Here is a 27,933-nt window from a genome sequence, read left to right on the forward strand (position 1 = left end):
ATTAGATGAGAAATCATATCTATATTAAGAGTAAAGCGAAAACAGATTTTTAACTAGATCTAATCCCCCACCCCCGAATAAAAATACTGTTGGGCTACAAATAGATTTATGATAATTTATCTAGATTCCAGAGCCTACAAATGTCAGACATGACGCCCCTCCTATGAAATAGACTTTACTTCACGAATTACAATACCTACATATTCTGTTTTTTTTCAAGATCTACTACCGGTTCACGTCAGTTGACCTATTGAAAATTATAACAAAAAATGTTCTGTTTTCATTCATCGACTCTTGCAAGTTTTGCCAGTAACCCAGATCTACTCATTAATTTGAATGTTTTTTAAAATTAATGTTTAACATAGATCTAGATCTGTTGACTCTAGATCTATAACCCTAAATAATAGATTCTGAGACACACGGCTTCCTACGGTAATAACGAATGAAATTTAAGTCGGAAGATCAGATGCCTGTTATCGATAAAATTATTTATTAAAAACTTAAAAACTACTAACTAGCAGACTAGCTACATAGTGACAGTCAAAGTCTAGTGTCTAGATTTAGACACTTAAGATCTAGATCTATAATCTATATTATCATGTAGTATTGGCTAATTACTAAGCTAGACTTAGGCATGATGATGATGAATTGAATAATGATTATAAATCTGGCCTAAACAACATGAAACAGATATATACTCTATATGAATGATATATGATTATATCATATATAGATTCTAGATATATAATAATATAATATATAGATATAAATATAAACAGTTGGATAATAATGAGATAATGATAAATAATAAATTATAAATAATCATTATCATGACAATAATTGTTACTCTGACTCTGTTGACTTTCTTTAGCTTTTTTTTTCAAAAGCCTCAAAACTTAAAAATGCTTTTACCTTAAACTTAAGTTAAGTAAACTACTAAACTCTAAAATATATTAAAATCTTTTATTTATTAATTATATAATCTCTTCCAGTGACTGGCCTGTCCATTCTTTACTAAATTACTCTTTTAACTCTTAGTCTTAAATGTTTTCTTCCTATGGCTTTCCCTGTCTGCCTCTCACTCTTCTTCTCTTTATCTAGATGCTGTTTCCTAAACAAAAGGATGGTCTTTGTGAGCCCGTTAGGACATTATTACTATATAAAAAAAAACACACTTATAATAATAATTATTTCTAGTATAAAATTACTAGTAATAGACTTACAACTATATTACTTTTTTTTTAATAACCCAATATTATTATATTGTTAACAAGATCTATATGTTTTTTATAAATTATATTTTATAAAGATCTATTACTAGATCTAGATAAAGATCATGAGAGGATATAGATTTTGAATTATCTAGACTAGACTAGACTCTATTAGTCATGCTGTCGCCATCCACTGTGTTGATTGAAGTTAATTAGCAATTGTTTGATCTTGTATGCCATTTATATTTACTGGTAACGGGGGAATAAAAACATTGTCTTAAACATACTGAATTCTGTTCTAAAAGCTGCACTGAGACAATGGCATTTGTTTTAGCAAAGTCAAGCACATAATGCCTTTTCAGAGGAGTTGCCATTTTTAGGGTAAATAAACTTGTAAGTTCTTTACCTTCATGGACAAATTGAAATTGACTCTCTGTTAAACCAGGATAACTCCTATATCAAATTACCACTATTTCTGTTCATTAATATTCTTTCAAAATGAATAAATGCGAGATGATTCTTTTTTAATCGCCCTATATATATATATAATATATATACATACATTTCCTCCTTTAAAAAAATCTCCTCAAATATTGTCATGAAAAGGACTACTAACTCTGTGTAATTGTTTTTGTGCCATTTGTTTATGCTAGGAAAAAAAAAGATGTTATACAATCAAACTATGTCTATAAGAATTTTAATTGGGTTAACAGGATTCTTTTATGTCAAGGTGTTGGCAAATATTGTCATGAAAAGGACTACTAACTCTGTGTAATTGTTTTTGTGCCATTTGTTTATGCTAGGAAAAAAAAAGATGTTATACAATCAAACTATGTCTATAAGAATTTTAATTGGGTTAACAGGATTCTTTTATGTCAGGGTGTATATATATAGTTCGTCCATCGTGGTTTGATGATGACCCCTTTTGTCATCCAGGGCTGAGGGCTTTGTTTTGCACTGGGGTTTTGTGCCTCTTCATGTGGCTGGTGAGACCTATGTGAGCCTGGAATATTCAGCTGCACACTGGGCAGGTTATTCCAGCTGGAACTAGTGTCATTGGCCTTGCTTTTTACTCTGATGCTTTTCTTCTGCCAGCGATGTGTGCGCCAGTTTTCACAGTGTGGAGCCATGATGCTCTGTCATGTGCTTCTGTCAGGGTGTACTTCACATAGAATATGCATTTAATATTAAATGAAGTTTTCAGTTTTTAATAATTACAAGGTCTTGTTTTTCTTTTCTTCTTTCTTTATGTATATTTAGATCTATGTAGATTCTGTTAAAACATTATAAATTATTCAAAAAGTAAATCTAGATGAGATTTTTTAATGGTTTTGTAATAATTATTATTAGCAATTTCAGAAATTTAATTTGACCTATTTAGACCTAGATTTTTTTTTTTATAATCTTTCTACACAAGTAATACAAGTTAACCTCCCTTTTGTGTCTTGAGTTGGTAATGATCCAAGAAAGTTCCATTTCATTTTTTTTTAAATATTTTGTTCAACTTAATTTTGTATTTCTTGTTTTTACATGATATTTGAAAAGCTGAATTAAAAAAATAAAAAGAGAAAATGAGAAACTAATACTTTAAAGGGAAACTCCAATGGTTTTGGTTTTGACAATTTTTGATATAATATATGTTTTGATTTACAGATAATGAATGTTATTATTCTTTTTTTAAAATTTGCAATAATAACTTAGTAATTGATGTTTATCCACCGTAATTTTCCTGCGCATCCAAAACAGTCAGACTTTTAACGGGTTTCTATGTGATGTCACAACTACGTTTAATTTAATCTATTGACTTCTGTATAATGGGAGACCATACAGCAAAGCTTACATTCTCGTAAAAGAAATATATCTTCCTCTATGCAGTTAGATCTAGGATCTTGTATGCAAAGAAAAAAATGCGTATTAAAAGTAGATTTACATGCTTGACTAACCACGGCAGTGTGTATTTTCTCGCAAGACCACTCAACACACAACAAACACTATCGCTTGGTTGTCTTGTCATGACCGACTACAGGTAATCTCGACTAGCCTTACACTGACCAGTTTGTTCGAATCAGTCAGACACACAATCTATTTAACTCTTGGGACAGGGAAAGGCTTAGAGGAAAATGTTACTTTTTTTCTCTAGTTGGTTATCTAATACTTTTAGATCTATTTATACAAGTATATATATATATATATTATATATGTATAACTGTATCATAGATCTGGACTAGGCCATCACTAAGCCTAACAGCCACTGCAAGAATGAAGTGATATGATTAGTTAAATGTAGTTTCTCTTTCAGTATTGTTGATGGAAGTGACGTATGAACTAGCTTAAAACAAAATCTCATAGAACCCCATTTTTTTTTTGAGATGTCAAGAATTTACTGACTAATTTATTAAATATAAATGTTTCTAAGCATTTAAATAAAAAATGGTCAAATGTTTACTACTACAACTTTTCACGCAGAATTTAAATATGTCGATAACTCAAATTTGAAAAACCTTCGGAGTTTCCCTTTAAATGCTTCCCTTACACCAACCATGTTAAGGATATTTGAATCTACTTGCCATCTCTGTTAATGTTCCAGATTGAGTCCTAAAGATCCTCATTATCAAGATGATTATTTGTCATTTTAGGATTAAAGGGCAGGCATACGGTTAAAGTAAAAAATGAGAACCCTACCTTGTAGCTATATATTCAACTAGATATGAAAACATGATCATGGAAAGCTTATGTGCTTAACCTTGATAATATATAATGATGTATATTTATGTGACAGTAGTCTATGGTTTGTGGATAATTTAGGAAAGCAGATTTCTGGTTTGAAGATAATCATTCAAAGCCAAGTGTTGTTTTGTTGAATTTTTTAAATTAAAATCTAATGTGAAATAATTTCACAAAAACAAATCTATGCTTATTTTTTTATTTACTTAGAAATTAAATTTTGTTAGAAATCATTCAACCAAATATTTTTTATGGAAATATTTGAAAAAGAGGCCTTAACATGCACCTCATCTGATTTCATGTATATGATATATTATTTTGACAGCATGAGATAGACCTATTACCGTCATTCTATACAAGTAAGTTTCAAAACAAAACAACCTTGACATTGATGTCATAATGTCTCTCTATGATGATTTGGACATAAAGGAAGAGGCAGGCAGTGGGAAAATAACAAAATCTTCCGTTGTCCGTGAGTATTGTTTAATATTGCTTTTGAGATATTATTTAGCAATAGACAAATTGTTAACAGAAACTCATACAAACCATGAAGTAGTAACAATAAGAAAAATTACATGTAACCACAACTGTAACTAAATTTATAACATACGATTTTGATATTTTAGTATAAAACACAATTGGTCTTCATGTACACAAAAATTGTTTCTCTTCTCTAAGCTGGTTGGTCACCAGGCTACAAACTGCTTGCATCTACTTTACAAGCTAAAAAGGCATCTGTTTTACAATCCAAGGTAAGAAATTATAGAAACATTTCAGTTAAGAAGACTAAAATATGATCATTTTTATTCCATAATCAGATAATGTGCTGTTTTTTTACTTCAAAGGTTTGAAAGGGAAATATCACATTCAAATCTATCTAATCATCTGTTTGCATCATCGTGGGGTCTGATCGCTGAACTAATCCTGTCTCTAAACTCTTCGTTTGTGATGCAGTATTTAATTTATATGTGATACCTAAGATCTTTATGTAGTATCTCAATTCCAATGCTAGGATCCTCCTCTCTAGTTCTGCAGCCAGTGTCCAATATTCGCAATCTTATAAGAATATGGCCATGACCAGGGAGGGCATCAGTCTGATTTTAGTGTAGAGGGCTATGCCTTTGTCTTTCCATATTGTTTTGAATCTATACAATGTGTGTATATGTATGTATATAGTTATATTAAATACCATGCTGAAGTGTTCAGATGTTTAAATGTTAGAAGTTTAATTTTAGAAGCTTGAGTACTACTTAGTAGTAGTAATATAATAACCAATGTTTGCTCATCATAGCGACAGCGCACAAGTCACTTAGCACCAGTTGTTGATCTTAAGAGACATGTAGATCCTGACACACCCATGCAGTTTAATATGCAGACGGGGAAGGTTGGTTTCTGTTAATAAATGTTTAATTAATAACCTTGAGAAATAAAGATTTTTTAAAAACAAGATAGGTTTTTTTTTAAGTTAAAGTAATTTTTTTTTTTACTTATTCCCTAATAAAAAAAAGAATATTTTGTGTTAACTAAATTCAGGAAAAACATCAAGACTTAGTGTTCAAAACTTTTGTTTAGAGTACTTTGCCTTTTTCACACTTGTTTTTTTTTTTCATATCTGTTATGATTTTAAATTATCATTAGTATTAAGCATTTGTTGGTGTGATGTTATGCTATGAAGCTATGACTTGTTTTGAATTGACAGCTGGAGAGAGTTAATCCTCCCCCCATACAGCCCCAGGCCTCAATTGCTGTAGCACCTATCACACCTTCTGCCATCTCACCTTTCATTCCCATGGAGCCAACTCCGTCCATAACAGGTGTGGCTGATGAGTATGATCCTTTGCGGCCTAATGAATATGATGAGGTGGTTAAAAAAATGAAGGACGAAAAGGACAAAGATAAAGAACGAGAGAAAGACAGAAGAAGAGAAGATAGGCGAGACAGGCAAGACAGGCAAGAGAGGGACAGATCGGAAAGAGATCGACAAGACAGAGAGAGTAGGAGAGAAGAGCGAGAAAGGTTAAAACATTTTTTTTTATGAACTCATTAGGTCCCAGTTCTTAATGTTAGTGTGACAATTTAAATTAAATATTAAATTTTTGTTTCTCAGTCGTCGAAGGCAGGAACGACACAGTAATAATAAAAGTAATAATAATAATTTAAACTAAATTTGTTTTTTTCAGTCGCCGAAGGCAGGAACGACGCAATAATAATAATAATAATAGTAGTAATAATAATAATGAAGAGGAAGAAGAGAGTGAATTTGAGAGAATGAGAAAAAGGAGAGCAGCAGAAGATGAGGAAGAAGAAATTGACAGAACTAAAAGTGAGCTACTAACTAGTAGTGTAAAAACACTTCTTACATTGCTCATGATCTCGTAGTCAGTAATTTTTTGTTAAGAACATCGTACTCAGTTTTTTATTTTATGTATAGAAGATTTATTTGAGGTTGTTAATCTTTATTTCTTATTTCTTAACAGGAGCTGGTGCAGCTATTGCTCCCCCCACAGCTCTACTGGAAGAACCTCCTGTCAATCCAGACGGTCGGTAACTCTTCTTGCAACTAAAATTAATTTTGTTTTCCCAAAATTTAAATTATGCCTGTATAGCTTAAGAAGAGTTAGTTTCCTGCTAACAAATTTTTTTTTCTTTCCTGTTTTAAAGTAGTCTCAAATTCTTTGGGGAGCATAAATTAATTTCTTTACTTCTATTTCTTAAATTTCACTTTTCAGCTGGACCTGAACGACCTAAATCACCGACCATGGGTATGGCTATGATGTAAGTCAGTTGTTTTTTTCTTTTGTCAGCTAACCAAATAAATCTAGAAAAATTATTTCCAGGTAAACTCAAAACTCTTCATCTTATTTTAAAATGATTTTTTTGTTTGTTTGCAGGGGATCTGTCGCTTCCAAAATTATGGCTAAGTATGGTTATAAAGAAGGTCAAGGTCTTGGCAAGTCTGAGCAGGGGATGAGTACAGCCTTGTATGTTGAGAAGACTAGCAAAAGAGGAGGGAAAATTATACACGAAAAGGACATTCCTAAAGGTAGTTAACAACATGTTGCTGCATTAAGTAACAGGTAGCGTTGAAATGTATGAAAGGCATTCAAAATAAGGCTACTAAAATAATGATTCATCTACGCCTATCCCTTAGTCTGATGGACCGTTGGGGCACCATGCAAGATTGACTGTCTTTTGCCATTCTTCTCTGTCTCTTGTCTTGGATAGAACCTCTTTCAATGTCAGGCCCAGCCATTCTTTTATGTTGTTTTCTCATCGCTTTCTCTGTCATGTTCCTTTGCGAGCCCCAAAGACCTTGTAATATGGCCTTAGTTTTAGTTGGTCTTTTTTACAATTGTTAGCATGTTATTCTGGGGGTCCAATCTCAGTAGTAACCCTGTCTCTAATCTCTTTGTTTGTAATGCAGTCTATTTATGTTCTTTAAAGAACAATAATGATTAAATATGGATAAATCTGAGTTTGTAATTTGTTAAAATCCTCATCTATAAATAGTGCTTTTAAAGGAAGTTGGATGCTATTAAGTTTGTCGGGTGCATAGGTTTTAAGATAATTTTTGTTGGAAGAAAAACAATCTGGGTACTTCTTCAAGTATATACTCATAATTGAGTCTGGCAATTTCTAAATTGTTACCCTGATGTGAATCATTTTCTGCTTAGTTACCTTAATTAGCGCTAAAAAATGACAATGTCCCAAGCTTACATAAAAAACAAAATGTAATTGATTTGTAGTATTAATAGCTCTATCTATAATGTAAAATAATAATAATAATAAAGCTTGTCTTCGAGTCCGAAGATTAATGAGGAATGCAGTATTTCCCGTGGCTAAGCAAAAGCATTTGTGAGTCAAAGAAATATTAATGTTGAAATTCTTTTTTCTATATGAGAACTCATTGAGCCAACTTTAAACAAAAAAATCTTTAGAAAAAAATATTGAGCTCTCAAAAGAAATGCTTGCTGAAGGGAGGAGAGGACTAAGAAATTATTAAATCATTTTTTAAGCACTAAGCCTTTATTGAAGTCATTTTGTTTTGTTAGTTTACGATTGAAGTGAAATTTGTTTTTCAATCTTTCAGAACAACCAGCTTCAAATACAAACTTGATGAAAAATCCTTCAAAAGTGATTTTATTGCAGGTAAAGAATTTCACCATTTAGACTTTTAGTTACTTTGTTTGACTCAGTAATTTAATTTTTGAATGTAAATATTGTTCATGAGACCACTCCCCTGCAGGCCAAGCATTCTAATCACCCTAAAGACGGTCATTTATAAACTGTCTCAAAGGTGTATAGATGTTTCCTTTTTTTTTTCATGTTTGGTCACACTAAATGAAAAGATCTGAGATTAAACTTACTTAATTTGTTGTTTTTGTTGGACATTGTTACAATGTAACAGAAACATGTTGACTATGTTGAATTTTTGTTCTCTTTTTCAATTAGAACATGGTTGGTCCAGGTGAGGTGGATGAAGACTTGGAACCAGAAACTGCTGAAGAATGCAGCAAGTATGGCAAAGTGAATAAATGTGTTATATATGAGGTGAGTCATTTCACTCTGTCATTTAAGGAGGTGTGGTGGCTGAGCGGTAAAGGGTTTGGCTTCCGAACCCGGGTTCCTGGGTTTGAATCCTGGTGAACCCTTTGTAAACCGTAGGCCACAGAAACAGATGACCTTTAGATCATTTGCCCTATAGACCACAAGGTCTGAAAGGGGAACTTTAATCTCCATCATTTCCCTTTTGTATGTCATTTTCGAAGGGCTTTTTTTTTGAGTTCCTAGCAGAAATATGCTAATGAACTCCTGAGACATAACTAAAATTGTTTGGTTTATGCTTTATTAACAGAAATAGTTTATTTTTGTCTTATCAATCCTAACAAATGAATTGGGCTACTGTGCTTGACCTGTATATGATGTAAAAAGGAGTTTCTTACAAATTTGAGTTGCTAGATGGTATATGACTTGTAAAAGGTCAAAGAAAAAAAATTAACATTATGACAATGAAAGATTAAAAAAAAACAAAAAAAAACACATTTTATATTTTCAGACAATGCACTAAAAAAAGCGAAAACTTTTTTTTTTAAATGACCCATTTTAACAGATTGTCTTTAGTAAGGAATTAACAAATGCAATAATCTCACTTGAATGGTAGCACTACATTTGTCTAACTTTATTCAAAAGTAACTGTTTAATCAAAGTTTTTTGTATCTTTATAAAGTTTTCCCCCTTTTTTTTTTTCTTATGTTTTGTTAAGGTTCCTGATGCTTCTGATGAAGAATGTGTTCGAATATTTGTTGAATTTGAAAGAATGGAGTCTGCAATCAAAGGTAAAGAAATGGGTCTGGTGGCAGTGTTAAAAAGGCTAAGGTTCTTAGGCCTGGGAAATTTGTTTTTTGAAATTTTAGGAAGTCTATTTTGTATAGTAAAGATGGTTGGTTATTGTGCTGGCCATAGAAATGTTAATTTTTGTCTTCCTCACAAGATTGCTAGGTTTCAGTGAGAACTTTTCTTTGTTTTAGTGTAGCACTTATAATCTTTCAATCTTAACATTCACAGCACTGGTTGATCTGAATGGAAGATTTTTTGGAGGACGAGTTGTCAAAGCTTGTTTCTATAACTTGGATAAGTTTCGTAGGATGGACTACGACGGTTTTGTTGATTAAAATTTCGATCATTGATTGATTATTATTGCTACTCTATTTTGTAAATAGTGATTAAATGTCCTTATTATTTCCATATTTAAAGTCCTTTGAGTTTTTGTTGTCCCGCTAAACATTTATTTATAAAGAAAGAAAAAACAAAAATATTGAGTGTCAAAAATGTTTATTTTCAAAAATCAGATCAACTGGATAAATGAACTGGCAAAAATTGGTTTATCTACATATGATTGATTATACACAACTAACCAGATGGGAATAAATACAAAACTTTCTTTTTCAATTTATGAACCAAACAAAAAAAAAAGTATACAAGCTAAGAGGTTTATATACAAAACAAGACAAAAGTTATGGTGGTCACACAAACTTGTACAGAACTTAGCAAGGAAAAGATAAAACTCCCTATGTAGAGACCAGTTGTTTGGGAAAATATTATCATTCCACAACTCTGCTGTGGACAGCAACAAAATGTGACGAAAAGGTTATCTGCCCTTATCTTTCCTTAAGATCTGATTGTCGAAAGATGCCTCTTCCGAAAGAAACTACTTGTCAATTGCCAACTCTTTACAAGTCTGAATGAAGCATTCTCAAAATCAAAAGGTCAAAAAAATGAACTTAAGGAAAGAGCCAGAAGTTAAGTAGCAATGCCATTAGAAACAGTTCCCAGAAGGAAAACAAAAAATTACTACAAATAAAATTTTGATTTTCAAAAGAACTTGATTTTATCCCTAATACATGACTTAACAAAATTTTACTTTAAAATAAATAATTGTTTTATAATGTTAAACTAAAAACTTTTTTTTTTTAGATCTTCAACAGAGGTTAATACAAATATGAATTTTACAAATTATAACCTTCATATTTATTTGAAGTCCCACATCCAATTATAAATACCAGCATTGTAAACAAACTTTGGTTTAACTATTTTGATGCAATTGATTAGTTGTAATGTTCAATAAATGATATATTTACATGTAAAAATAACCTGTCTATTTGAAATAGTTCTTAGGAAATCAGAAGAAATGTAAAAAAAGTTGCTGGTAGTTACAATTTAAATAAGAATCATAGAATAAAGCATAAATGTGTTAAATTTTATACCTAAAATTTAAAAAAAAAAGGTATTTGAATTCTTTCAAAGCAGCTTTTATTATAGCAGAAGTCAAGGTAAACAAACAAAAAAATTTATTTGTGGCCATTAACTACCAGAACTTCCAATGAACACTGTAAGCTATTAGCAAGAATCACTCTCTTGGAAATCTCAGCAACAGACACATACAGAACTGCCCAGACTCGTACATGTATAATAGAGAATGTTTACAAACTATGTACAATCATATATAAATAAGTATCAATTAGCAACTATATAAACTCACCAACAAAAAAAACTATCACTTGAGTGAAACACAAGCAGACTTCATGTGTAGTAAGTAGGCACGTCTAGAGTCTGCTGCCATCATAGGATAGAGTGTGAATCTTCTTGTGTATTTAATTATTGTCTACAGTATATGATGTATGCCTTCTTATATAGAGTACAATAACTTTTTTTTTTTTTTTTTGGCTTGTCATTGGTCCCTGTACCAAAAGTTTCAACTGAATGTTTTATGATACAATACTTCCTACCTAGTATGACGTGTTGAAGTGAACCTGGTATGTACGAGAGAGAGAGGGAAGGGGAGGGAAATAGAAATGGAATATATTTACATAGCTGATAGTTCAAATGGTGTTTGGTCTAATGAGCAGCCTGTACATCAATACAAAAATCTAAGGATCCATCAAAACATTCTATTGCTTTCAACACAAGATCTTTCTCAAAAAGATGATCTCTTAGTTTAATTAGGAGAATATTGAAGCAGAATAAATTATAGTGGCATGTGGTGCACTGATAGAGCTTTGGGAGGCTGAACTAAAGATTATAAGTCTTCTTGGATGAATTGTACTGAGTAATTGAAAATATTCCTAAATTTTGAAAATCTGACCTGGCATTTCTTGCAGTAAGTAAAGATGTTTAGGTCTGTAAGCCAGACGAAGACTTTGGTTAAAGATATTCTGTTATTAATGCCATCCTTTCTATATGCCAATAATTCTTTACGCATGAAAAAAATGACTAAGACAATTTCTCCATTTAATGATGTGAATCTTCCAATCCAGGGGGACTTTTTAATTTGATGATGAACCTGGCAACTTTAGATCATTGTTTCAGCCCTTAGCTTCACTTCACATTGGTTTGAACTTTAGATCAGCAGCCACCACTTTACCAGCCACCACATTCTACCCTATGGGTGTGAACATCTCTACGTTTTCAATTTTTGAACAGAAAAATTGATTCTAAAATACTTACCACAAAAAATTTAAATAATTAAACTTAAAAAAAAAAAATGTGCTAAAATTGTTATTGATTCAAACATAAGTGCTGCAGTAAATAAAAAACCCATTAGTTGATTTATTCACACTGACCAATCATTAGCACAGTACTTGTTCAGCCCATTACTGTATCACACTCACTGAGGTACAACACATTAGAACATACAAAGCTCCATCATGTAATGTCCTTCATTTATTTATGACAATATATATATATATTCATATATATTAAACTAAATCAGCCCGGCAGACAGGGATGGATTAACCTTATTAATCTTGACCTAAGACTACACGGAATCAACACCCTTTGCATGAATTTAAAAGTCAGTTAAAATTGTAGGTCAGGTTTAAAAACAGTAACTCCTGTCAAACGTGAATATAGTGAACTCTTTTAAATAAATTGAGTATCTCCTTAAAGTGGCAGATATTGATATCTTTATTGTGCAGCATTATATAAGAATGTCCCTCCAAACCTGCCAAGTAATTATGTAATTATATACATATCCAGTCATATCAATATACAAAGAGCAATGAGACCATCAGCTGATCACAAATGTTTGTCTGTTCAAGAAAATAAAAAAGTGGAACTGAAGTAGTGAAAGAAACAAAATATACATAACAAGTTGTTTGAATGTCATATTTAAAACAAACTGATCAAGATCAACACTTCAATTTTACCATTACCAATATCTGCTTTCCCTTTTTGTTGTTTGATCAAATAGATTTAAAAAAAAAGGGACTTAACAGTGGAAGCATTTTTAAATATTTAAAAAAGAGAGAAATGAAAATGCATAGGCATGTCCATGTTGAGGTAGGTAGAGCTACTCAAACATTCAGAGAAAGTCATTTGTCTCAATACTAACTGGTTTCAACTTATATCAAATTTCAATAACCACAAAGTTTCATGGTCCACTTCTTAATACATTTTTTTAAAATCTTTGAACTATAGTGGACAATATTACTTTTTTTTTTTAACGAAGCTTGGTTTAAGATCCTAAGATAAGATGAAGCACATCACTTGGCACACACATCAAAGCATTCAAACCAAGATCAGTAACCTGTACCAAAGAAATTAATCATACATCTAATCTCTACCTTTCACAACATAATCACACAACTTTTTTTCTCGTAATTGAAAAGAAACAAAATTTTTGCTGCGTTTCTCAAGTTCACCCATTCAACAGTGTCAAAACTGTACAAAATGAAACTAAAAAAAAAAAATAAAACATAAAATTTCTGAACTGTACACCTAAAAACTAGTTGAGGAACTGCTATGATAATGAAGACGTGACTGCTTCTAATGTTGGGTAGATGGCCATGAGCAGAGCAAACAGAAGCATTAGTAGTGGAATACTAGACACCAAGGAGACCTGTAAAGAATGAAAAACAAGAGAAACAAGAATTACGAAATGTGAACATTGAGTTGACATTCTACATTTACTTTAGTGTCAAAGCAATAGAGAAACCAACTTGCAACCACAGAAAATAAACATTCACATTTTTGTAATCAAATATGGACTACAAATAAAGAGTGTAAATCTTTGAAGAGCTTTCTAAATGTTTGCTAGAGACTAACCATGCGCGACTTGTTCTGCAGTGCCTGGAAGTCCGAAGTCATATCAGTGATTTGTTTCTGCAAGAGATTTATTGCCTGAGACTTATCTTCACATGTGGTCCTGAGTTGGAGAACTTCTTGTTTGGCTTCTTCTAGCTAGTAAAGGAAAGTAATGGTAATGGCCATCAGGAACAATACTAATCACAAGAACAGAGCATTCACTTGTTACATTGGTTATTGAATGAACATTTTTTTTTCTTATCAAAATATTACATTAAAGATTGCTTCTATCAAAAATAACTTTAATTCAACAAAATGACAGCTAAAAATATTTTTTGAAAGAACTAATAAACACAAAATAAACACTTAAATTGCACTAAATGAATAATATACCTGGGCTGCTTATCTAGTACAACCTTTTTTTAAAAATCCTTTTGAAAATAAAATTCTTCTATTCAATACAAGAATTTAAAATGATACAGAGAAGAAAAAAAAAATTGATCTTTAAAAAATAAAGAACAAAATAAATATTTAACATGAAAAACCAAATAAAAAAATTTGAGAAAAGTTTCAATAAACAGGCATGGGTTCATTTTTTTCATGCCTAAAGACACTTATCAATGATTTAACAAGAAATTAGAAATAGTGAAGATTTAATTGAAAAAAAGAAAAGTAACCAACAAAATCAAAAGTCAACTAAAATACTGAAAACGACAAAAATAGCAGCATCAATTTTGTAGCTACCTGAAGATGAAGAGAACTAAAGGAAATGGTAGGGGTACTAGATCTAGTAGCTTTTAAGGGTGGGGTTCTGTCAGCTGACCCTTGACTTGACAGAGCAGCAGAACTGTCCAAAACTTGACTGCACTCTGAGAAGGAAGAAGAGCTAACTGTTTCTTTAGATGATAGCTGTCTGGAGAAGAGAGGAGGGGACACAGAGGATGGTGGAGAGAGAGCTATCCCAGAATCCTTCTCACAGGAGCTTTGTGAGGCAGAGACTTTGCATACCTCCTGCCGTATATTGTGGGCATCCTTCTGTGCATCAGTTAGATTACCCTTCCAGGAGACCTCACTAGTCTCAAGTTTCACTTTCAGGGACTCTAAATGTTTATAGGATTCCTGGAGCTTGTTGTATTCTGATGATAAATGGAGATTTTCTTTGCGAGACCTAAAAACAATATTTTTTTAGCATTAATTCATAATTATTATTCACAAAACAGAATACTAACTATATACTAATATAAATATAAATACTAACTCTAGATCTTACTTCCAGACTGATTTCTTCAGCGCTAAATTTATTGGCATGTAAATCAGAACTGAAAAGAACAAACTACTCTAGCCACATAAAAGTTTAATTTAATGCTCACATTTTCATTTCTGCCTCTATTGCCTGAATCCTTTTCCTTAAGTTTGAGCACTCCTCTTTTAATGCTTGATATTCTGAGGAAGATAGGAATTGAGTTCATCAATGGATGGTGACAACTTTTGGAAGATTAAAGGAAGGTCAAAAGATAGGTGCAGAACTAGACATAGGTTGAAAATATGGACAAATAGACATGTGCTAAGAAATGTCTACAAACTAAGGAGGAGATAATTGACATGCATGGTATGAAGACATGTTTTCTATTTTCTAAAGACTGCCACATTAATATCATCTTTGGAGAGGAATTCAGTTGGGACAGGTCTTAACCTTTTTTTTAAAAATAATATTTCAACACAGTTTAAATATAGTGCATGTGAAAGATATCTTGAGACCAATAATTGAGTTGCTTAATCAGTTCTATCAAGAAAAAATCCACTAACTATAACCTGATGTGGCACATAGTCTGACAAATTTAGAAATGTCAAGAATCCTAAATGCACAAACTACATGACAGCTAACTGAACCAGTCATCAAATCTGAGTGTTGGTGATACATTTGAGGGGTGGCAAAGCAAAGGTCTCATTAAAAGCCTATACATCCTACTGCTGATAACACATTTGTGTATTTCCTGTTTTTTCAACCTATATATTCTATTTTTGAAATTACCAGCAATAAAAAAAAATTAATTTGTGTGACTTCAAACTATTATTATATATTATTTTCAGCAATATTCTTTTTTTTTTGACAAAAGTCTGTGATGAAGGGTATGGTTATCAGCAGATTATTTTAAAAGCAATATAAAAAAAAATAAAACAAAATGTGCTTATCATGACTTTCATTCAGTTTGACTGAACACAGACATGATCAATTATTTTGTGCACATCTTCACTTGAAACTGTATCTCATTGTTAAGGATTTTTTTTCAAAGATGTTTTAGTAACAAAATATTTATAATGTGCATACAAACTCAAATGTTTTAGGCACTACATATATATTTATATTTTTACTTAGTTTAAATTCTGATTATTGGCTGAGACATTAGAACAGACACATTTTGGTTCCAACAATTCTTGTGCTGTGTACTAACAGACTTAAATGTGGATGAAAAGCTCAACTTGCAGAGTCTGAGATAAATATTTTCTGTAACAGATTTAAGTTCTTGGAAAATTTCAAACTGCTAAGACAAACTATGATCATACATTCAAATATAGAAATGTATCATTGGCCAAAACTCTACCAAGATAAGGAGAAAGCAATTAGGATGTATACTTTAAGGCAACTTTTGTGGAAAAAAAAAACACGGCAATCCTGGAACAAGTCATTCCCAGAAAGTAGTATTTTTACCTTTACTTTTAGCTGTGAGCCCACCGTGACGGGACGAGTCTCTGCGATTTTTTTCAGAATCCAGCTCCTCTTGTAAATGCTTCAACTTGTCTGCATGAAAGGAACACAGTTTGAAAAGCTTCACTGGACCAACATTCTTTGGCCAAATTAAGCAGGGAGAGAAGACATAAACCAAAGCAGCAAAATACTTCTGATCATGCCATACCAGGGTTACAAGTTGAGAAAAACAAAAAAAAAAAAACAGCCACAGGAAGAGGCAACAAGACTGTGGGTATATTTAGGGGAAAAAAAAAGTAAACAAAAACCATGCCGAGAAAAAAAAAGAGAAAAACTTTTGACATGCACATCAAATGAAAATAAAACAGAAGCACTACATGAACAATAATGGTTATGAAAGAAAATATTAGAAACCAAACAGGCCATATTTTTTGGAAAAATAAAAGAGATCACCAGCATAAAGAATTAAAAAAAAGGTTATGACAAAAAAAAACGCACACACAATAACAATGATGAAGCCTTACAATTTATTTGTGACTGCACATCTTAAGGATTATTTAAAATTTGTTGTTTCACAATGACTAGTGACATCTATGTTTTTTCCTACATCTCTGAGTTATTTAGTTTATCCCAACAACCCGCTAATGTATTTGTAAAATAAATTGTACTTAATATCGCTAAAATAAACCAAGACACTCAGAAGCAATGTTTCCAATAAGCAATTTAAACTGACAGCATAGAAAGATACAATAAATTAGATTCATGAAAGTTAAAAAATGACAACATTGATTAGAAACAAAAAAAAAATATTAATAAAAAAATGTTTTAAACATTATTTGGAATAATGAGTTATTTTTCTGTCTGCTATTATGCGATGTCAGAATGCACTGAGTGTAGTTAAATATTCAGCACAAGACAAAGTTTAAATTATCATTATTATGTCTTCTTATGAAGAGCTATCCTCTGTGCAGCACTAGCATGTCTTTTATCAACTTTGATTCCATCCTGTCTCTCTAACTTTGTATCTGCACTTTCCTTTCTTATAGAAGACATTCTATGAACTATTAATAACAATTAGATCTAGTTGGAAGTAAAACTAGCTGCCTCAAGATGAAATTTAGACTAGGGACAAACTAGGCTAGCTTTTATGAGATCTATTAAGTTTCCTAACAGTGGGCTGAGCTTATAAGGTAACATAACCCTTTAGCTTTAGTGTATAATCTTTAAAAAAAAATTTAAGACTGACCTATGTAAAAGAACATACAAGAATATATCACATCTCAGTACCCCCCTCCCCCTCTTTATCCTTAGAAAAGATTTCCTTCTTCACTAGACAATACTTCCAATTGGACCAAGGACCTATGTCTATTTAAACAACACTTTTATACACAGCTTCCAAGATTCAATAGATACAATTTGGAAATAAATTTTGTTTATGGAAAGAAAAAAAACTTTTTGGGGGGTAAAACTTATTAATATCTTTAACGGAGAAATACTGTCCACAACACAATTTTCTTTAGTTTAAATATATCGTGTCAAAGTCTAGAGAGAAGATAACTGATTAGAACCAAAGCTGACTATTTAGAGCAGTGAAATAAAGCTATCAATATCATGACATGCTTGAAAAAAAAAATCGTTAGTCCACATAAAAATATTTTTTATTCTCTACTCTAAAAGACCTAAATTGCACATCCAGCGAAACCATGTGGAAATTGTAAACTTAAAGCATTGCATGAAATTTGAACAAATATATTTTTTTGTACTAAAATAATTTAAATGTATCAGTCAACATTAATTGAACTTAATTAGATGAATTATATTTCAATATTATTATTATTAGATATATATTATCAACTCTGTATTTTTTATTCATAATTTTGTAATTATCAGCATCAGGGGCTCTTAATCTTGAGGGTATGACTATGCATCTCTGTTAACATTACTATTTATATTATGTGTGAAGAATGAAAAGTTGGAGTGCTAGAAATCTTGCAGATGAAGAACCGCTGACTTAAACACTAAAAGAAATATGATATAAAAGAGTATCTACCAAGAGTGACTTACCTTTAAGGTGTTCTGTTTCATTGTGGTTTTGTTTAGCATTTTGTTGAGAAGTTGCCAAAAGCACTATAAAACAAAAAGAAAAGAATTGGTTAAACATGAATTATTTTTTTGCTTTTATATAGCGCAATTTCATAGTGCGATATGATCCATTCTCTTTTGTTGCCCAGTGGAGGGAGGGGGTATCTAGGAGAAAGCTTTTCGTGCTTCCATAGGTGCTCAGTAAAGACAACTCTGGGTTCAGTCTTGAACAAGGCTCCCTTGATACGTAGCCAAAGGGGTTTAACTCTTTCTCTCCGTTATTATTTTCCCACGTTTCGAAGGAATTCTTCATTTTGCCCATTACTATTTCCTTACCCTGTTAAAATAAAGCTTCAATAGCTTTGTCATTTGTTATTAGAAAATGTTTTATTTTGGTATAGAATTAACGAGGAATGCATGCTCTTTTTATATAAGACTAAGTCAAGTTCATAAAATTAAACATTAATTTAATTAAATGAGGTTAAATCAACGTTGGTATCATCAATTAGGAGAGAAAGAGTTAAGCCACTTAGCCACACATTTATCTTTAAAAATGAGAGCTATTAAAACCTAATGCTATTTTGCATACAAATATTAAAGTAAAAAACACAGTTCCACTTTCAAATCTAAGGGACAGATGAGGTAAATGTCATCTGATTCTGTGGCCCATGGTTACAGAGAGTGTCATGTGGCCAGCACCAGGATCAATCGACTTTACTTTTCCCCAACTAATTAGAGCTGGGTGGACTCGCAATAAAAATCCCAAAATTGAAAATTCCAGTATTCACCAGGATTCTAACCCAGGATCCCCAGGTTCGGAAGCCAAACACTTTACTCAGCTACCACACCTCCCTACATACAAATCTTAACGGCTGGGAATATCAAGTATTTAAAAGAAGATTGAAAACTTACTTTTAGCATCCTCAAGTTCTTTCTCTAGAGATTTATTTTTTGTTCTTTCCACATCCAGTTGTTCTAGAGTAGGAGACAAAATACGTCATTTCATATGGAAATACATTTTTTTTAATGCGGTATTGAAATGAATTTCTTGAATTGTTTAAAAAATTTAAAAACATTATAAATAAATATAATAAAAGAGATTTTTATTTTATTGTTTGTTTGTTTAAAAGCCTATTTGAGTTTTTTCTTTCAGACAAATAGAAATCTAAAATATAATTTTAAACTTCAAAATTAGTTTATCTAAACCAGCATAATGTTAATAATTGGAAAAGCATTAGAACCAAATGTCGAACCTGCAAGTATATGGAACAGTAGCTCTCAGACATGTACAATATGCAAGAAATTTTCTAAAAATGTCTTGAAAATAATTTTTTAAAAGTATTTTTTCACCCCATTTTTCTAAGATTTATTAGCAAATCAAAGTACAGCTTTGAAACACAAACTAAAAGTGTAGCTAATGAGAACTACTGTTTGAATGGTTTAGTTTGTCATGCAGAAAAATGAAATTCAAGAATAAAGTAAAAATAAAGAACTATCTATGTTTTTCAACCTTTATACTTTAAGCACATGTAAAACAAAGAGTCTGTGTGACTGGTGCTTATTATCTATCAGATAGAATGATGCAAGTATTATATTCCTTCAGGTTAGATAACTTTAAATCTTTTAAATAACTGAACTTTTTTTTTTATTCTAGTCTGTTTCATCAGTATTTGAAATCAATTGATATTTATTTCAAAACAATACTTAACCTACGAGTGCACATTGAAAGTAATTGCACACATTTTCCATCTTGCCAAAATAAAAAAATAAAAAATTTAATACAGTTTTTAGTACAAAACTGTACATCTATCATGCAAATAGAAAATCAGATTTCCTTATTGACTCTACATCATCACCATCCTCATGGGTTTCTAAGTATGGAGAACAACTTCAATATCAAATGTAAAACAACTAAATACTCTCTGTGTTCTATAACTCATCTACACCTAACACAATAACACAAAGATTAATAAGCAAAAGAGAATGGTGTTAATTGTGGTCAACTCTTGGGTAAGGAGGGAATCACCACTATAAAGAAAACGTTTACAAATAAAGCAAAGTTCTACTACTGTCTGACTGAATAAAAAAAATCTGGCACCTTTCACCAATTGAAAAAAAAAAAATGTACGAACTGGCAAAAAGAAAAAAAAAAAAACAACAATTGTAAACTTTTAAGGATCTAATTAAAATAAGTAGCGGAAAAATGTTTTTAAGAACTGTGTTATTTTTTTTTAATTGCCAGTTTGTACAATCTTTTTAGGCAGATATTTTCCATAAAAAGCTGGAGAGAAAGCCAAGATTTTGTTTAAAAAGCATGTCTGGATGACTACTGACTATTGTGAGCACTTAGCACTCACGGTGGAGACGAACAACTGACTCCTGATTGGCTCTGGCATTTTCTTGCTCTTCTATTATCCGATCTGATAGACAGAATATACCGACAAAAAAAAAAAATGTAGAGATTATGGTGCCAGGTAAAACACAATATATCCAACCTGTCTGACAGCTTGACAGTGAAATATTGGTTGATTACATGGTCAGTAAACAAAAAAAACAACATGCAAATTAAAAGCAACTGAAAATGTGGATTAAAGAATATATTACAAAACTGAAAAAGGAAAAAAAAGAGTCATTATAGAGTATTGACACATGAACAGGTCCTGGGTTCCACAGACAGGCTGTTACATAATTAAACAGGTTTGTGGGAGAAGCAGAAGGAATGATCTAGACTTGCTATGCTCTGGCCATTCATGAGGCTCTGATATGGCAGTAAACAAAGATGAATTTTTTTAGTGGAATTTTGGTTTCACAAACTTAGCAAGTCTAGAACTAATAAAATACAAATTCATTCTGAAAAAAATAAAAATATACCAAACAGAACTAAATTATATGTGAATTCAGAATAGGGCATCAGTGATACATAACACACATATAGAATACTAATTATTAGACATATGAATCTAATATAATGCTAAAGGAAGACAAAATCAAACAAACCTCGCAAATCTAATATCTGTTGTTTAACATCCTGTGTGAAGGACTCAGCTTTCTTGACTTGATCTAGAAATAAGAAAACAATTGCTTGGAAAAAAGCATCAACATAATTGGTCTTTTTCATGACCTGTTAATAATGATTTCCTATATAATCTGGTTCCATGGTTTATATATAAATATATATTGATTTAGAATAGACAGAACAAAGAAGAACTATTTTTTCACATGTTAATGTCATCAAGAACTCTTGCTCCAACCATAGATTCAAGATTGTCATAGATTGAATTTATATCTACATTTGATCAAAATAGTACAGCTAAACTAAACAAACAAAAGCTTTTGCCAATGGCAGACAAAAAAATTAATAAGACATTTTAAAAATGTATTTAGCTAGTGCATTGTCTTCTAAAGATTTATCTGAACCTGTGCGTCATCTGCAAGCTTATTTTATGGACAAACAAAGTAACAAAGGAACCACTAGGCAGTTAGCCATTCTGCACAGCTATGAGTATGAAATTCAGACCTGCCTACCTAAAAAAAAAGTCCAAATGTGTAACACTGATGGTCAAAATGTGTATTTTGGCACCAGAATGTGTAACACTTGCACGATCGACTATTTTGTCAAATATATATATATATATAATTTAAAAGCGAAACAACATTATACTTAGTTCTAGATATAGTATTTTAGAGAAGCCAATTTCCTTTTTAATTAATACAGACCATCAAATCTGTACCACAACTGTCACTAGTAAATTTAGAATCTAGATCTATATAATCTATTAATCTAGTAGTTGCAGAGATCTAGAGACTCTATCTAAAATCTAAATCTACCTAACTAATACATTAATTTATATTCATTTCTAATACTATAGACAGTATATAGATCTAGTAATAGTAATAGACTAGAGATCTGGTCTAGACTCTAGAAACCAGCAAAGACAAGTAGAACAAATCTAGATGTATAAAGATCTTAATCTTAGCCTAAATTCTATAATCTAAATCTCTAGTGGTTTTACTCTACATTTACTTTTTAATTATTTAGATCTAAATCTACAACTAGAGTGTCTAGATTTAGAAACTTTAGAACAGATTAGATGTCATGATTAGATCCAAAATCTAGATCTAGATCTAAGACCTATGTCTATGAGATGATATCTAGATTTAGATCTAGATCTGGACTCAAAAGAGTGTTATAGATCCCATGGATCCCCTACAAACGTAGGCCTACTCCAAATTTTCGTAGGCCTACCTTCAACCTTGATCTAGAATAGATCATACTAAATTAGATCTATCTAGAGTGTTGAGAATCGTAACATAATGACTAATGTTTAGCTAGACTCTATATGGTTGTAGTCTAGGCTAGAGTTACAGCCTAGATCTATTCCTGTATAATAAGTTAAATAAGTAATCTAGATCTAGATATCTAGATCTACAGTGTATTTGAAGAGTTAAAATCGATAGCGCTTCGATATTTTTTATATTAAAATGAATACGGAAATCAGGGATTCCTTTTTTGCATTCAACTTTTTTTAAGCTCCAAAACAATTAATTTCTACAAATGAACTTAGGATCACGTTGGTGTAGCAGCAAAATGACAGTACCAACCCACCACTCCACCACTCTCGTGTTCTTCATTTCAAGACTAAATCTAATTGCTACCAAGAACCACTCAACCAATCAATGTGTATATCTGGGCACAATGTTTTCACCCCACCCCCCTACACACACACACGGCTTAGCGTGACCTCCGTGACCGCTCATAAGCTAGTCTAGAGAGGAAAAAAAGGATACAAAATGCCTAACGTGACGGGTTAAATTCATTTTGCGTACTGGCGGTCACTTTTGGGAGATTTTGCATAAAGAATATGCATTTTGCGTAACAGTAGGCAGGTCTGGAAATTCATGGACAGCAAAATATTAACACCAACTCGAACTCATGTCCATAGCTCCTTCTTTGTGGTCAAGATGAACACAATTTCATTTCCCATGAACTCGAAGTTGTCTATAGAGTACCATCTTCACCCTGAAAAGCTGCCAAAACACAAGGCTAGGTTTGGTCAGTTGCCATAAAAAAAAAAGTCAGTTGGGAAGCCATATGTTCGTTGGGACCTATTTGTGTGGCATGGATACTGCTCATCATCCTAGCCACAGTAACTCATATCAATGAACTGGTATATATGTGTGTGTGTGTGTATATATAAACTTACTTATGCATTTTAAACAACACAACACAATTAGCTACTGTACCTTGTAAGTCTTTCACCATATCACTCTTGACTTTTGCAAACTCCTGTGCATCAAAGAGTTGACTTCTAAGAGAAGTAACTTCCTCAGACATTAGCCTGTGTTTACTCTCAGAATCATTCAATTCAGCTGAGAAGAAAGAAAGAAAAAGAATTCCTATACAAGAGAAAAGCATACATGCATGACTACACACTGACATGTGAAATCCACATTTTATTTACTGACTTCACAACTTTAAGAAAACCCAAAGTTCTTAGTTTTCTACAAATCATACCATTTATAAAAAACAACAACATATAAGCTAAATTTTTAAAATTTTGCTGACAGAAACGGATCTACCTACACACCTTTCCATTTATTAAGTTCAATTTCTGCTTTTTCTTGCGCTTGTCTAGCTTCTTCTAATAAAGCTGAGGACAAAGGAATCAAATTTATTTACACCAGCTTTCATCAATGACAAATAGTTGGAGCCTATTAAACACAATCAAGCGGCCGTCAACTCTCAAGCTTCCTTACTCAAGTTTTTTGTTACCGCATCAAGTTTATTTCACTGACAGTTGAGCTTTTTTTCACAATTTAAATTCCAACAAAGAAAGAGCTGTCACTAATTATCTTTCTATTTAACTGATAACAGCAAATGATGACAAGTTATCCAAATAACCAACCTTTTAGATCTTCATCATCATCAAGATTTAGAACGCCATTGTTATTCCCCTTGGAAGAAGACTTTCTATTTTCATGCACAGTCGTCGTATCTGCCTCTTGCTCAACACTGTTAACATCCTCCTTGTTGCCGTTGACAACGGTCACATTAAGGAGGTCAGGAGGGCTGCCTACGAGAGTTGTGTTGGACAGGCTGGACCGTGAGGTGGAGGGAGGAGGTGAGGAGAGGATGGACGAGTCGATATCGTTGGTGACTTCATCCAGACTGTCTGTAGAGTTGACTACCGAGTTAACAGGCGTGTGAAGAGTCAATTCCTTTTCCATCAACAGAATATGATCTGAGAAACAATCAAAAGCTTATTCGATTGGGGCCAAAACTCTTGAGGAAAATTCACACAAAAAATGTAAAAAATCATCTCAAATTTAGATGACGTCCCTCATTTAAATATTAAAGCAATTATTGGTTTAAATATTACAATCTACAGAAAGTTGCAGAAAATGAAACTTGGATTATAGATTTTCTTTTTTTAAATAAAATTTTTAAGGTTCTTTTTTTTTTTTGTTAGAAACAAGCAGCTAGTCTATTTTTGGTCATTTGGCAGGTGGGGGGGGGGGTATGGGAAGAATGCTGACAGTTGAAATTAGATTAACACTTGAAAAAAACAATGAAGTTTATAAGTGTCCTTCTGACAATAAAAGGAATGCCTTGTAGTAACACCCCCCCCCCCACACACACACACAAACAACAGCATCTAAACAAAAAGCAAATGATTACAAACATTGTATAGTACAAACATTTTTTGTTACCATAAGAGGCTTATATTATCTAAACAAGATTTTTAAAAGTATGTATATCTTGCACTGCAGCCTACATTTTTTTTTTCAGATAAAAATCTTATTTCATTAATATTGGGCTTATAATTGCTGCGTAAACTACTTTAATATGTCTTATGAGTTCGATAAAATCATAATTTCCCTCAGCATCCCACAACCTAGATGTAGCTGAATAAAAAAAACAATGAACACAAGTTTGATATCTAGAGGTTTGAGTAAAGGAATTTAGACATGCTACATTTGACTAAAAGCATGTAAACCATGCAGCACGTCAAGAGTTACCCACCTTTCATTGTTTCTATCAAGTCATTACTGCTATTGCTTTGTTTGGCCGATTCTTTCAGTTGCACTGAAATAAGAGAAACAAGTATTAGAGAAAAAAAGGGAGGTAACTGAACATCCCTAAAAAAACAATATACTTTTGCATAATTATCTTTTTAAACATTTAAAAATAAACACGTCAATAGGTTAAAAAGAACAAGAAAAACAAAGACAAAAACGTTAAAATCAACACAGAAGTTGCAATACAGTTATTATAAAACCAACCCAGAAAATGTTAAAAAAAATAAACAAACAAAAAAAAAACAACATATTTTAACATTTTTTAATTTACTGTTTTATTTACTATAAAAGCTGAAAATTTAGTAAACTACCTTTTTTTTTTTCTTTTTATAAAGAAATTATTGATTTTAATTGCTGAACAATCTTTTTTTTTAATGAGAATTTAAAAAAATAAAAAATATAAAAAACAACAAAACATGAAAGCATGCATTTCTTTTATTACATAGTTCCCATGACCTTTAGGTTAGGTGGTATACGGTGCAAATTGATGGTCTCATAGTTTGAATTCCAATGGAGAATGGAAATTTTTAACTTGGGATTTAACTTGAGCACCTTAAGCACTGAAACCTCTGAGAAATTCCTTCCCACTAATGTCATAGGATCCCATTACTGAATATGCTATAATAACTTAAATATAATAACTTAAATATAATAACTTAAAGATGTAGAAAATTCAAAAAAATTATTTATTTTTTTCATTTCTTTTGTACAGCGCATTTTCAATTAAATAGCATGCGCTATGGTCCAATCTCTCTTGGGGATATGTATGTGGGGGGACAGGAAGTACCTTGGAAAAGGTTTGTGTGCTGCTTTAAGCACTCAGCAAAACCCAGCTGAGTTAAATATCAACTCTGGCCCTCTTTATACGTTGCCAAGTGGCTTTTGTCCCTAAGCCACAGGGTCACTTATCATAACAAGTACACAAGAACTAAAAGAAACCAATCAACATGTTACACTAAAACTAATCAACAAAAGCTGTGCAGTAGTGGCTGCATTTATTTGCTCATATATCAGGAGGCCAATGATATCAGCACCAAGTGATAAAACATACAATACAGTCTTGGGAATAATGATTTATAAATAGATGTAAAGTTTGAATTCTGCAAATGCTGCCTCATTTTGGAAAGAATTTGCCCAAATAAAATTTTTAAAATAATTTTAAAATCACTTGACAAAACTGTATATATTTTGTTTAGAAATGCACACAAAATTAAGTCTTAATTATTATTTCAATCAATTCTATAAGTTCAAAATAAATAAGTCCCACGTCCAATAATTGTTTGTTATATAATCAAAATATTTTCAAAGTGTAAGCACTTTTTTCTATTTTAATTTTTCTAATTTAAGTTAAGATTATTTAGTTATATAAAATAGATTTATAACAATAGCAAAGCCCACAAGGACGTCCCAACTAGTAAACTAGCAATTTATTTTTTTTCATTTCAAAGAAAACAAAAGTAACTTTCTAAAGATGAAGAGCTCTATATAATTGCTGAAAACTTCAAAGCTAAATAGGAATCATAATAGCATTAATGAAATAGAAAGAGCCTGCATGTGACTTACATTTTAAATTATGTAGAGCATTCTCCATCATTTCATTCATGTGGTAATCCGAGAGCTTTACCTTATCTGTGTATGTGTACAAAACAATAGCGGAAAGTTTCAGTGATTCATTGGTGGTGAAAAGTTAGGCAGGAGAAAAAAAAGGACTAAAAGAAACACTAAGTTTTTAATAAGGAATCTAAGACAAACGAAAAGGATAATAATTTGTGCTTTGACAAAAAAGAACAAAAAAAAAGGAACATAAAAACACAAAATGACACTTGGCTGATAAGAAAACTCATCACGATTTGCTTTTAAATAGATTAACATGGAAGCCAACCGAACTTACAAGCACTACATAACTTGAACAACAAACAATTTCTGATTGATTTTAACAATTTGTGTTTTCACTGTAGTAGTGCTATTTGCTTTAGTGGGTATGCAAAAAGAATTTAAGGTGTTTGAATTTTTTTTTAATGACAAAAATGCAGCCGTTAATAAAAGCTCTGAAAATGTTGCTAACATTTTCCTGAAGTGCACACTACTGAAATACTTATTATTACACAAGACATTTGTTTCGGGGTTTGAACTTAGCATAAAGTTGTGGTATGATGAATTAATAGGACTTTTAAAAAAAATATACAAATGCAACCATGCAAAAACAAATACAATTATAATCAATTGTAACTCTTTGACCTTCACATTAACAATCAGTCTATTTAAAAATAAGATGAAGTCACTCTTAAATTTTTGAATATTTTAGCGCATTCTTGCTATAATTCTTTTATTTAAAACTAGAATATTTGTTTTGTTTTGACTACTTTCAAACTGTTGAGATTAAAACAAGGATGTGGAAAAATAAAGGTTCTTAATTTTAAACCAGTGTCCTTTTATTGCTTTTTTATATATTTTTTATTTATCCATCACATAAATTTCTTTATAAATTAAAAAAATTGTCAGAACTTTGAACATGTGAGCAAACATTTATTTTTACACCAACATTAT

At 31.6% G+C, this 27,933-nt stretch overlaps 2 protein-coding genes across 12 annotated transcripts in view; one reads left to right on the forward strand and one right to left on the reverse strand.

Moving 5' to 3' along the window:
* The first annotated feature begins 199 nt into the window (after window positions 1-199).
* Window positions 200-9,682, forward strand: LOC106051363 (splicing factor 45-like). 3 transcript variants are annotated; one of them, XM_056027812.1, is made up of 14 exons: window positions 246-432; window positions 1,517-1,592; window positions 4,261-4,407; window positions 4,614-4,687; window positions 5,227-5,319; window positions 5,635-5,951; window positions 6,116-6,258; window positions 6,413-6,475; window positions 6,665-6,710; window positions 6,827-6,978; window positions 8,026-8,084; window positions 8,388-8,486; window positions 9,199-9,271; window positions 9,501-9,682. In XM_056027812.1, the coding sequence occupies exons 3-14, from the start codon at window positions 4,335-4,337 to the stop codon at window positions 9,605-9,607; spliced, it is 1,299 nt and encodes a 432-aa protein (XP_055883787.1). In that variant the 5' UTR covers window positions 246-432; window positions 1,517-1,592; window positions 4,261-4,334; the 3' UTR covers window positions 9,608-9,682. The 3 variants fall into 3 exon arrangements, with proteins under 3 accessions (XP_055883788.1, XP_055883786.1, XP_055883787.1); XM_056027813.1 differs by lacking the exon at window positions 1,517-1,592 and having other exon boundaries at window positions 200-309; XM_056027811.1 differs by lacking the exon at window positions 1,517-1,592 and having other exon boundaries at window positions 237-432.
* Window positions 9,683-9,750: 68 nt separating this feature from the next.
* Window positions 9,751-27,933, reverse strand: part of LOC106051354 (sarcolemmal membrane-associated protein-like) — a 60,886-nt gene continuing 42,703 nt past the window's right edge. For 4 of the 9 annotated variants that reach the window (XM_056027797.1, XM_056027804.1, XM_056027803.1 and 1 more), the window contains 14 exons: window positions 26,950-27,015; window positions 25,331-25,393; window positions 24,213-24,548; window positions 23,895-23,957; window positions 23,551-23,676; window positions 21,304-21,366; window positions 20,664-20,726; window positions 19,219-19,281; window positions 18,289-18,351; window positions 16,228-16,317; window positions 14,888-14,960; window positions 14,526-14,685; window positions 13,539-13,673; window positions 9,751-13,332 (listed from right to left, as the gene is read on the reverse strand). In XM_056027797.1, the coding sequence (XP_055883772.1) occupies window positions 13,234-13,332; window positions 13,539-13,673; window positions 14,526-14,685; window positions 14,888-14,960; window positions 16,228-16,317; window positions 18,289-18,351; window positions 19,219-19,281; window positions 20,664-20,726; window positions 21,304-21,366; window positions 23,551-23,676; window positions 23,895-23,957; window positions 24,213-24,548; window positions 25,331-25,393; window positions 26,950-27,015 (1,463 nt within the window). In that variant the 3' untranslated portion in view covers window positions 9,751-13,233. The remainder of the gene's footprint in view (window positions 13,333-13,538; window positions 13,674-14,525; window positions 14,686-14,887; window positions 14,961-16,227; window positions 16,318-18,288; window positions 18,352-19,218; window positions 19,282-20,663; window positions 20,727-21,303; window positions 21,367-23,550; window positions 23,677-23,894; window positions 23,958-24,212; window positions 24,549-25,330; window positions 25,394-26,949; window positions 27,016-27,933) is intronic. The other 5 variants (XM_056027800.1, XM_056027799.1, XM_056027798.1 and 2 more) reach the window with 5 other exon arrangements.

Source organism: Biomphalaria glabrata, chromosome 4 (genome assembly GCF_947242115.1).
Source record: "Biomphalaria glabrata chromosome 4, xgBioGlab47.1, whole genome shotgun sequence".
NCBI classification, from domain to species: Eukaryota; Metazoa; Mollusca; class Gastropoda; family Planorbidae; genus Biomphalaria; species Biomphalaria glabrata.

Excerpts from the sequence above, each read along its gene's own strand:
- LOC106051363 (XM_056027813.1), top strand. The coding sequence starts at position 4,335 with ATGTCTCTCTATGATGATTTGGACATAAAGGAAGAGGCAGGCAGTGGG. Across the intron at positions 4,688-5,226 it reads CATCTGTTTTACAATCCAAG|CGACAGCGCACAAGTCACTT; the intron begins GTAAGAAATTAT and ends TGCTCATCATAG. Across the intron at positions 6,979-8,025 it reads CGAAAAGGACATTCCTAAAG|AACAACCAGCTTCAAATACA; the intron begins GTAGTTAACAAC and ends TCAATCTTTCAG.